The 12,013-nt window shown below is 38.0% G+C and overlaps 1 protein-coding gene across 2 annotated transcripts; it reads right to left on the reverse strand.

The window, feature by feature from the left end:
• Positions 1-706: 706 nt before the first annotated feature.
• On the reverse strand, positions 707-11,413 carry LOC146455024 (uncharacterized). Of its 2 annotated transcripts, none has more exons than XM_085094713.1 (2): positions 11,240-11,413; positions 707-2,884 (listed from the first exon to the last, which is right to left on the reverse strand). In XM_085094713.1, the coding sequence occupies exon 2, from the start codon at positions 2,834-2,836 to the stop codon at positions 1,133-1,135; it is 1,704 nt and encodes a 567-aa protein (XP_084950839.1). In that variant the 5' UTR covers positions 2,837-2,884; positions 11,240-11,413; the 3' UTR covers positions 707-1,132. The 2 variants fall into 2 exon arrangements, with proteins under 2 accessions (XP_084950839.1, XP_084950840.1); XM_085094714.1 differs by lacking the exon at positions 11,240-11,413 and adding an exon at positions 9,730-9,888.
• Positions 11,414-12,013: the final 600 nt, after the last annotated feature.

Genomic DNA, 12,013 nt, shown 5'->3' on the forward strand with positions numbered 1-12,013 from the left:
AGCAGTTGGGGGAAAATTCACTTGGTAGATCGATAGGTCGTAAACTTTATTAAAATGTTTCTCTTAGTCTATGCAATTACGTGTCCTTTTTACTTAATTGAAAATAGAAAAGGATGACGTCACAATCAAACATTTTTCTTCGAGAAAAGTGAAAAAGAATTGACCTTACTCCAAAATGACAACATTCTAACATTCTTTTGTTTGTATTTAAATTAGCCCCTATTACCTCGTTCTTGAACTCAAAAATCGAAAAAAAACCCATTTTATTTTGAACGAGGCAATACGGGATAATTTGGATGCAAACAACAGAATAGTAAAATGGAAACCATTTTGGAGTAATGCTTCGAGTTGACCGTATTTGTATTTTCGCTATTAAATTGGAAGTAGCTTGCCATGAGGATTAAGCTGGGGAATCATGATATTCCATGATATTCCCCCGCACGAGCCTCCATTGCAAGCTAGACCCAGTTCACTACCGCCAGAGAATACGAACACGTTCTGCTTGTGTCGGGGTAAAAAGTCACTCTCGTGCCCAGACTTGTAACCCCATTTTTTCTTTTCAATTTCTAATCACAAGACACCTGGAGGAGTTCACTCAGAGTAATTTGGTTGATGTAAGCATTAACTTTAAAATAACGCATGGCTTCCCACAAACACAATCTGTTTATACCTACAAATAAACAAAAATGTAAATGCAAACACTCAGTACAGTATCAAAAACTATGTTACTTTTACTGTCTCCAAAACATGATAACAGTATGGGGTTTGTATAACTGTCATGTATTAATTCTCTAAACTAGTTATAGCTATGGCATGGCAGCTAATGCGTACAATTTTCGCTTACCCAAACAATTTGAAATAATTTCTTATACAATTTGTAGAAGTTACAATAACACATTATTAACATCTAACATCAACATCACAGTAATCCTAAAATAATCCTTAGACTTTTAGTTAGAAAAAACCAAAAACAAAAAATAAAACAAAACCAATTATAACATAATTTCATGTTGCATAAACATTTTTAACTGGAAAAAAAATATGAAAAAATAATCATCATCACAGCAAAAACACTTCATTTAAAATGTAACAAAGTGTTAGTTATTCTTGACATCATCAACATAGAGAATAATCATTTTACTTTTAATTCAAGGAGAGCTTTGCTTCCTTTGCCGGCGTTTTTAAAATTATACTTTATATAATTAAGCTGGCTTTTATTAAAATAAGATTTATCCTTAGATAGTATTTCACATTCCAAAGCATCAAACAGAGCTTCAGCCTCCACAGGTGCCTTAGATAAACACCATGCTAAGTCACAAATTTCAACTTGAGTTAGATTACTAAAATCATTTGCTGAAAAGGAGCCAATTAAAAGTTTGAAGAAGTCTTCACTTCCACTCTTGGCCTCAAGAAACCCTCGCACGAGCAGACGTTTTTCTTTGGCAGTAAACACACTTGGGCCACGCTGAAATACTTCTGCTTCAATGATGTTGTAGAGCTTACTATCTGACCAACCTGCTCTTCCAAGAAACAAGGCAACTTGACACAAGTTATGATTATTAAACTGCTTGATATCCCTCAAACACAACTCACCATCAATTTCAGTAACTAAAATATCATCATGCCTTTCAGTGTAAACAAACGACCAGAGGATCAACACAAGTTCATCAGCTTTTAACTTACAAAGACCACGGTCTAAAACCTCTTTCTTAACAAGATCAAAAACTTTTGCTTTTCTCACTTGTCTCTTAGCAAAACACCAAACAATTTGAAACAACTCAAAGTTACTGAACCTGTTTACACCTCTAACAACAAGTTCGTTATCCAAAACATAGAAAAGTCGTTTGCTTCCTTTCTCAGCTTTGGCAAATGACCACAGTATGTGAATTGTCTCAGTGTTGTGAAAATTAGTTGTTTCACGCTCCAGAATTTCTGCTTCTATTCGGTCGAACAACTCGTCCACTTGGAACTTCATCATTGCAAATGGCCTCACAAATTGGGCCAAATCACGGATACCAACCCTTGACAAGTCGCGCGATAAAATTTCTTTCGAGACAACATTAAACATTTCAAGTGACCCATTTTCTGTCTTAGAAAATGACAACAACATTTCACACAGTCCACGATTGTCAAAATCTTTAATCTTTACCTGGCCATTTAAAATAGCTTCTTGCACGTTTCCAAATATGCCTGATGTTCTCAAGTTCAGGTTTGCACATGCATTCACAATCTGGCAGATGTGTGCATTGCTAAAGGCCAAGATACCAAGTGACAAAATCTCCCTTTCACATACTTCCATCAGCTTGTGTTTTTTCTCTTTGAGTTTTCCCAAAGCCCACAACACATTGGCAAGTTGCCGAGGCTGGCATTTGGAAATGACTGCTGTGATACTTTCCAGCAATTCCAAGTATGGACTGTTTTCCCTTTGTTGTTCCATTTTCAACATTTCCTTTTGTGTTTCATCTCTTTCAGTGATCTTGGCGATGCGGTAAAGCATGGTAACCCTGTTCACTACGTTTGCTGAATTCTTAAAACTGTGAAACAGTTCAAGCTGATCTTCAACTGTCTTCAGTGATACTATTTTCTTGCTGAGCTGAATATCATCTCGAGACAGACATGATGGCTCGGTAGAGTAATAAGTAGTCGAAAAGTTGATGTTGATGAGGCTGCTGACTTTCCTTGTTGCTTTAGGGATTCTAAGTAATGGCCACGATGAGCTGTACAAGTTATTGACCCCTTTGAAAGTGCCTGATGAAACCTTTTGACTCAAACAGGGATAAAGTCGCACAAAAGGAATGCTTGTAAACAAAGATCTCATTCCATAAACTGCAATCATGTTTGGCTTCTAAGAATTCCACCATACAATGAACTTTATTTTCCCATTCTGTAAATAGAAGAAAGGAAAGAAAAACAATAAACAATGTTATACATAACAATATAAATGTGTGGTGAACATAGGTGTGGCTTCTTTATTTACATCCCTTTTTGGAAATAAACTGAGAAATACCTTTCTTGTAGCTACCCTGTGATTTTGATTGAGTATCTACAGCTATTAACGATCAACTGTGAGTTCATACCAGTGAGAAAATCTCCAAGTAACTTTCATTTTGTGCGGCTTTTGAGGCCCAAACACGGGAGCTTGGGTCCAATCTAGAAATCAAAGGTTCCTGTGAGCCAACTCGTGAATGCAGATGACACATCAGTTATTGAAATTAAGACGGCTACGGAAACTTCCTTGAAAGCTAAACGAAATAACGTTTTGAACGAATGTAACAAATGTAACAGTACCATTCTTGTACTATAAATCAAATTATTCTCTACAGATTGAATAAGATTATTCTGATGCGTTAATAAAAAAAATTCATGTGTTGTTCATAGAAGCAGGCCACGTGCAGCTACATCATACAAAGTTGTGTCCGATAGTCCAGGGGAAGTGGATTTTGTGATCGGGCTAGTGGATTCTGACCAACACTTGCCCGAAGGGCAAGTGAAGTTTTTAGGGGAATTACTGTAAGGCATACTTTTTTTAACTTCCAGGTAGATTTGTGTGAACCGAAAGCTGTTATTCAAGCTGATCTCACAAAGGGAAATCTGTTGAACAAAGTATCACATTAATTTCATGCCCGACATAAATGCGTGAAATTTTTCCTTTGGAGTTCAGTCCCCGCAATCTTCAAGTAAGGATAATGAAATATAACTAACTCTTGCTAAATAAGAATTATTTATAGACCGCGTCCTTTTGCTTTGCCATAAATTACCACTTGTAAATTGCAAAAATTAAACATTTTTTCCCCCTGAAACCTCTATGAAAGCTGACGATCTAAAAATGTTCGTTTCACCAGAAATTTGCATAATTTTGTTTGCGACGTCACTGATGCGTGACATGGCACTTTTCGCTTTCGCATGAAAACTGACACTCAAACTAAGTTTTTTAGCAAACTAATCTACTTAATGTAATACTTTTGTATAAGAAGCAAAAATACAGTCGATTCCCGATGACTCGAACCTTCAAGGGAAATTGACAAAGGTTCGAGTTATCGGGAGTTCGAGTTATTGAGGGTAAAATTATATAGAAAATGACCTGAAAAGAAAGTTAGCGCGAGGTTTGAGTTAGCGAGGGTTCGAGTTATCGGGAGTAGACTGAAAGATGTTGAGTTTTCATGTACTATATGCAAAAAGTTATGATTAGCAGATTCTTCAGTTAATTAGAGTGCTTCTTTTAGCTGAAGACATTTTCTGGCGGGAGATACTTTTTGGAGGCAAAATTTCAAGTTGCGCAATGCAATATCACGCATTCTTTCTGACTAAAACTATTCAGTTAGTTCAATCGCGAAGGGAGAATAGGTTAAAAAATTGGTGAGGCCTACAATAAATAAGGCCACTAGTGCTAAACATACAACGCATGCTATGCAAAAGCTCTGAAAAGCGTCTTGCTTATTCAAAGTCCATGCCGACAATTACTTTTAAATTAAATTATTTTTTAATTAAATTATTTCTAAATTAAATCATATTTAAATATTTAAATTCTTTGTGGAAAAAACGAAAAAATGTATAACTTTGCTCAGATTCAACGAAAAATCTCCATTCTTATACTAAAATGATCGTCAAATTATTCTCTACAGATTGAATAAGATAATTCTGATGCATCGTGAAAAAAATTTCCTTGCTTTTTTTTTTCAGTAATTGAGTTTACGATCCCAGACTTTCTGAAAAACTGAAAAAACTTGTAACTTTGCTAAGATTTAACAAAAAATCTCCGTTCTTGCAGCAAATGACTGTCAAATTATTCTCTACAGATTGAATAAGAATATCCTGATGCACCGTGAACAAAATATTTTTTGCTTTTTTTTTCCACTTATTGAATTTAAAACTCATTCACTGCGCATGCCCGAAAGTTAACGACAGAACCAACCAACCAACCAAGCGAACAGTCAGCCATCGCTATAATTCGTTCATTGCGCATGCGCGCATTCACGAGTTAAAAAGCATGGGGACAAGATAGGAGAATTTTTTCATTGATATCAGGGGTACTACAGCCTACAGGGTTAGGTAATCCTCATGAGAGGAGTCCCTGGGACAAATTAAAAATGTCTCTACAACCAATCCTCCCCAGGATTTCAACACTGCCTGTGAGAACCCTCCTGATTTATGTCTACCTTACGTTTTAAAGCTTTGTGAGACAAACATTTCATTTCTCCACATATCAACATTCAAATCCTACCAATATTCAACGTGTTTGTCACGTGAACCTAGTTTAATGGCCTTAGCTCCCACAAGTCTCCAGTAGCTCAGTGGGAGAGCATCCAAATTAGTAATAATTGGAAGCTCTTAGGTTTGACTCCTGATTGGAACACTCGGCGATATTCATGTACGTCCCTTTTGTGGGAAGCCGTCAAATATTGAATCAAGGAACTGTTCTCCAACTGATGTTTTCAAAAATAAGTTAAGAACATTTCTTTTTTAATGAACATTATTTTAGTCAATGTCTAGTTAATTTCCACACGTTTGAACAATTTTCTGCACATATTTTTAGCACCCTTGTTTTTGTCAGTAATGGATTTTTTTCACTTTTGTATAGCGCATTAGAACTTTTGAATTTTGGTGCTAGATAAATAAATTGTAAATATTGCAATTGTATTGCACTGGAGTCATTTTGTCTATTTCTTTCAGGCAGGAAGTATTTAAATCCCTCTAGAAGTTACACTGTAACCGGCTACTGTATATAAAATAATTTATGCTCTTCAACAAGACAATGATTGATAGGGTTAGTTAACGACTTGGAGCAAGTTTGCTCCCTGGTTGCGTAGTGTGGCATTAGCGTTTGCTGGCGTATAGTTTGGGCACTGGTGGCACATTAGCGTCTGGGCATTTGTTGTTACATTACTGTTTGGGCCTGGGTCAGGTCTGCGGGCAGTTGCGTGGCCAGTGGTATTCTCTTGCAGTTTAGGCGTGCTCCTTTGCACGCGCTTAGAATTTTACTCTACTCAGCGTTTTTCGTGGTGTGGTTAGTTTATCGCGTTTTGTTGGGTTTTTCTTTCCCTCCCGGTAGTGTTAGGTTGTTATTGTTTGGGATTGGTGTTAGTGTTAGAGGGTTGGTTAGGGTTAGTTCTTTGTCTTATATACTTATTATTTTTCCACTGAGCTTCTAGTCTCAGTGTGACGGGTGCTAGGGTTGGGGCTGGGTTGCGGGCGGGGCTCGTGGCTGGGTTGTGGGTAGGGCAGGCTTATGGGGTGTTCTACCAACCTGGGTTTGGGTTGATGGTACCAGCCCCTGGCTCCTGGGCACCCAACCTCCATTTGCGACATAGGCGTTAATGAAAGATCAACAATACAAAAACAGTGTACTACTTCATATATACTAACAAAGACAAGTAGCCACACATCTGCTGATTTTCAGACGTGTATACAGGGCTGCAGGGCTGTACCTAGGATTTTTTGTCTGGGGAGAGGGGGGGGGGGGGCAAAATCTGCACCCCCATCCTCAGGGGTCTCCTGTATACAGACAGGGTTTCTAGTTGGACATTTTGTTTTTACCCCTACACAGAAAGTTATTACCTCTAAGAACTTTAAAGAAATCAAACACACTGATGCCTTTTATGTGGGATGCCCTGAGGGCAGACTGTGTCTAAAATTGGGCCTGCTATCTTGTTCATGGTAGCTTCAAATCTGCACATTAATTTATTCTTTGAACTCTGCTCTCTTCTAGAAGGGATCTACTGTTCTGATTGTCTTCAACAAAAACGGCCCAATCAAAATCTATTATGGGCGCATATATCACGAGGGAGGGGACCCTCTCATCTGTACCTGTGTGACCTCAAATCATCATTTAATTTTGATTTATTCATTAAACCTAGTGGTGGCCATCTTGTTTACATGACTGTTTTAGAATCAACTATGCCATTAACCTTTTGAAGCGGTAAATCGAAAGAATACCTTCTAAGTAGCATTCCACAGTTAAAACGGTGGAAATTGGAGAGTTCCTGGCAAAGGAATCATGCTTTGTTTGACAGTTGTAGAACCACAATGTGACGAGGAAAGGTCATTGATAAACTAAAACACACATCACACCACTTTGTTGAATTGGTGCTTAAATGTTACTAGAAATACATTTTGCAAAAAGATCAAAGGTTTGATTATCAATTTTTACTACAAGTTTGTTTTCATTTAGGAAAGCGTTTTGCCTGTTTTTCTTTCTGTTTATTTTTAGTGAAATGAGAACAATTTGTAATCTTATAGCAATTTCTGGTATGATCTCGAATAATGTAAAGGCAATAGATAAATAGGAAATATAAATAGCGTGTAGTCAGATATGTATCTGCCCCTGTCATGATGTTTTCAGAAAGAAATTTCTGGTATGATCTTGAGTACCGTAATGCAATACTTCAATTGTGAAGGGAGGATAGCTTTAAAAATCTGTAAAGCGTACAATGGAAATAAATCAGGCACAGCATCACGCGTTAATGCCAGTAATTTGTGGCTCCAGAAAATATCCATACCTCTCCCACGAAAGGGATTGGAAATTCCAGAGGGGTGGGGAACCGGGGGGGGGGGGGGGTCAAGGGTCCAGGGAATTCCTGAGGTGAGGGGGGGTGTATCACTAATATATTTGTTTTTTCCAGGAGTGGTTCCATAATTCCGATATGTTCAATTTTCTTTTGTTTGCCTTTTGCTCCCGAGTCGCGGACACAAAAATAAATCTTGTTAACAGCACAAAATGAATATTTTCATTGTGGTTAGGCTTGATTTCTGTCGCCGCTTAAGTCCGGTCATTTTCCCGAGCAGCAGCTGGTAAGCGAAGCCCATTTTGTGGAAATAAGATGAGTAAATCTTGTAAATTACACTCGCTTGAATATCTGCCACACATATTTAACTAGGCACTTCTGTCACTTCGAACTATATCGTCTCTTCTGGCAGATACTTACGTCGCATTTTTTCATTGTCATTCGCCAGCGTGAAAAATAATTTTTTGAACTGAATTATTGCGTCAACATTGAACTACAGTGACTGTAGTAAATTGGAATCGACAGAAAACAGTTCTCTGATCTCAATAAAAATATTTCTTTGAGAACTTGGTAAAAACATGGTAAAACAATTATAGTTCAGGAGAGTGCGATATCAATCAGATAAATAAACAATGTCATAATGCTTCACGAATTTTAACTCAAAACAATAAATATATTTTTGCATAACAGACGGGAAAAATTTCTTCGATACCCATGGTAAATCACATTCTATTAATGATTAAATCATTACATTTGCATATTAAAAAAGCTGCAAAAGGCATCCCAAGTAATTCACAGGAAGTGCATGAAGCCGTTATTCACACAACTTGGTTTACAGAACATTCCAGCGCATGCGCTGAAATGTTTTAGAATGCAGGCATGCTGCTTTCAACGTCATTTTCAGCTAAACTTTGAATGAAAAAAATCTAGTTCTATAAAGATTTTCTAGCTCTGCCAGGTCTCCAGAGCAGACAGTTTACCATAGTCTAACAAAGTGACATAAATATTAAAAACAGGGGAATCTTTGTTAAAGGCCAAGAAAGATTAGATTTTCCATGTACATGTAATCTGAGACACCATATTCTTTCTGAAATACTTAAATATTTGGGCGCAGAAATTTGATACTGTTTTGATTGTTTTTTCACTGGTGCAGTGTACGTAAAGCATTTATTTTCCCAGCGCCCTTGATTGTGAACTTGCATTTGATATTTGTTCGTTTATACTGATTAGTTGCTGTTTTGTCCGGATAATAAATCGGAATTCGTTGTAAAGACAATATGCATTTTTGATAAGTACATTACCACGCGACTTCTGCTCATTATCATATGTTGGTCACAGAATACGCTAATTTACTAGAAAACACATGTAAGCATCAAAATTCAGCCTCTTGAACAATAAATAAGCTTATTTCTTGCTTTTAGTAGAAAAAGAAATATTTCCAGGGGGGTGTGTGCGGAAAAACTGGAATTTGAAGAGGGGAGGGGGGTATATTTTGTGGGCCAATTTTGGAAAATCCAGAAGGGGAAGGGGGGGGGGGGGGCATATGAAATATCCCTTCTGTGGGTGGGGTATGGATATTTTCTGGAACCACACAATGAGTATAGGCATCTTGTTGTCTTAAATTTTCATGATTTATTATGTCATAAGCACCTTGTTTAGCTCAAAATTGCCTCCGAGGTCTCTGCTACACAATGATGATTTAGATACCATCTTAAACTCAAGCCATACTGTGAACAGCAGATCATCCAGGCCTTTTACCAGTTTAGGCTGAAATTAGCTCTCAAAAAACCTACTCAATTAAGCTAGCTTTAAAAAGGCTACAACATACGCGAAGGAGTTGCGTAGGCTTGTCACTCTATATACACAATTCTAAACCACAGGCAGCCCAAATTACAAAATAATTTTTTTCACACAAAAACTTGTACTGGCCTATGCCTCAAAAGATTTCCAAAATAATTATTTTGAATTCACATAATTTGAAGGGAGATTTTTTCAGTCAATTAGTTGATTTTCTTGTGATTTTGGACCAACAAATAGCTCAGCAAGCTCAAACACTATGTTAGAAAAAAAATTTACTTTTTCTTACGGGGGCAGCTGCCCCCTCTGACCCCCCGCTATGCATGGCCCTGGTATTCATGTTTTTAGCAGATATGTTATACGTGCATGTTTTGGTTAGTTTAATAAATATTGGTTTAGTTAATTGTGAACTGAACTAGCTATAACATACTCAGCATGAGCCCACACACAATTCTGAACCCCCAACATAGGATAGGCTCGATTTCCGCTGCTCCCTCTGGTCCGGCTTTCCTCATTTTCCCGAACAGCGGCTGGTAATCTAGTCTCCTATGCAGCCGTTCTTGGTGTCGTCACGCAACGCTCCTCCACACAAATGCTGTAAACCGAACAACATTCCTTTCCCTTTGTGTTTGTGGTCTAACGAACAAACCAATCATGTATCACAAATTCTCAAATTATAGAGATACGTGTCAGCTCTAAGAACATATTACTTGTCTTTCAATCTCGAAGCGACTGAGCTGAAAACAACTGCAAGAGGCCAAAGCTCTCGAAAGCGAGAGACAACATTGATCAACTTTGTAAAGACGCGGATCTGTTAGACTCTCATATACCATATACGTGATAAACAAACATCTTGCAATCTCATTGCAGAAAAGCATGAAATCACGAGTTATGAAATCCGCGGATTTCATGTCTTCATAGATAGAATTTATTTAACGCTGTGTGATATCTTGCAATTGATCCGAGCCAGTAAACCTAGACACATGCCACAGACTCTAGGATACCCAATGGCATATGAAAAACTTCTCCTAATGACTCAGAATGATCATTAAGAAAACTTCCATTCAGTATATTTGAGTTTTTCCCTTCATGATCGAGATTAACATCATTAAGGTACCGTTGAAGGCTTCATTACAAATCTATTTGCGAACTGCAGGAGTCGCTTTGGCCCATCAACACTTTTTAACACGCCATTTTGTTTGCTTTGTCAGTATAAACTAGGCTGTGATTAGACGAGACACCGAACTGAAAACTTGGCGTGAGCTTTCAGAAAATGGAAGCTTGAACCTGATTGGTTAATTATCGGGAAAGGAATGTGGTTCGGTCTACAACAGCCGTTTGTGGGCAGGAGCGTTGCGTGACGACACTAAGAACGGCTGCGTAGGAGACTACTGGTAATCGAGCCTAAACATAGGACTGCATGTAGACTGCTAGATGCAATCTAACATCACAAAAATGCCAACAACTTAAAACGTTGAAAGATCCCATGTTCTCCAAAAATATTCTGAAACAAATCCTCAGAGAAAACTTGCATAAAGCTGGTCAGAGTCTCTTCACGGGGAGATCAAACGTGTGACATTTATACGATTTTAAAATCCATTTATACGACCAAACATACGCCGGTTTACAAAATACGAAATACGATTACAAAGCGCGTTGTCCCACTTGTGCGGCTATAAAATGACTTATCCTAGAAGTCAACGAAGAAAACTATTAAATATCGTCAAGCCAAATCCGTCGAGTTCACATTGCAAGATTTGCCAGAAGCCTGCATTCAACCGTGTCGATTCCAATCATCTATAAATTATATACGGTCGTTTCGCCTACTGTCTGTTCGCCTACGACTTGACTGTCACTGTCACTGTGCCCCTTTAATTGTTGTCCTTCGAAGTCACGTCGTTTAAAAAATAAAAGGAGTAAGTTTAAACCATAAGTCTTACCTTCAAATTATTCCTCGAACTTCGTCAGAAATGAACAAGTACAATGGCCGCCATCTTGCGATCGGAGGTCTGCTGAGTAACCGCTCCATTTCACATGGTTGATGGGGTGGGGGACTCCGATCCAGGTGAGGCAGTCAGGAATAGTGACAGACAGGGTATACATTAGAGACCACGGAGGGGGAAAAGCTGAGGCTTTAGCATCCCCCCTCCCCCCCCCCCCCCCAAAAAAAAAAAAAAATAATAATAACAAAAAAATTTTGTTTGGATGATTAAAAAATATTTTATTCTATTTCAATTAACCATATCCATCACTTACAGAAACAAATAACCTTACATATTACTAATTATTGAAAACGTGGGCCCTGTACATGCATGTGATCACTGATGCACTAAGCTACATGCCTCGGGCCATTTCTTTAGTCAAAACTAATAACTGACATAAGCTGAACCCCTTTCAAAAGATTAGAAGATAAAGAGACCTCTTCGATTTGTTATCGTTAGATATCAACGGCTCCTTTGGTTGCTTTAGTATTATCAGTTCTGCATTATCAACAGTACCAATTGCTGCTCTGGCGAAGGGGAACCGCTCACAGGAAACGTCCGTTTTGGTTTCCCTTTTCAGTGGCCAAATAACATTTACCCTAACCAACTCAGCTGATAACACCAAACATTCGTTTCCTTGACGAAGTCAGACTAATTCAGACTGAAACATTTTCAATCCGAACCTCCCATTTGCTTCAGTCACAATCTGTTTATACATGTAAATAAATAAAC

Source organism: Pavona decussata, unplaced genomic scaffold (assembly GCF_977016875.1).
Source record: "Pavona decussata unplaced genomic scaffold, jaPavDecu1.1 SCAFFOLD_286, whole genome shotgun sequence".
NCBI classification, from domain to species: Eukaryota; Metazoa; Cnidaria; class Anthozoa; order Scleractinia; family Agariciidae; genus Pavona; species Pavona decussata.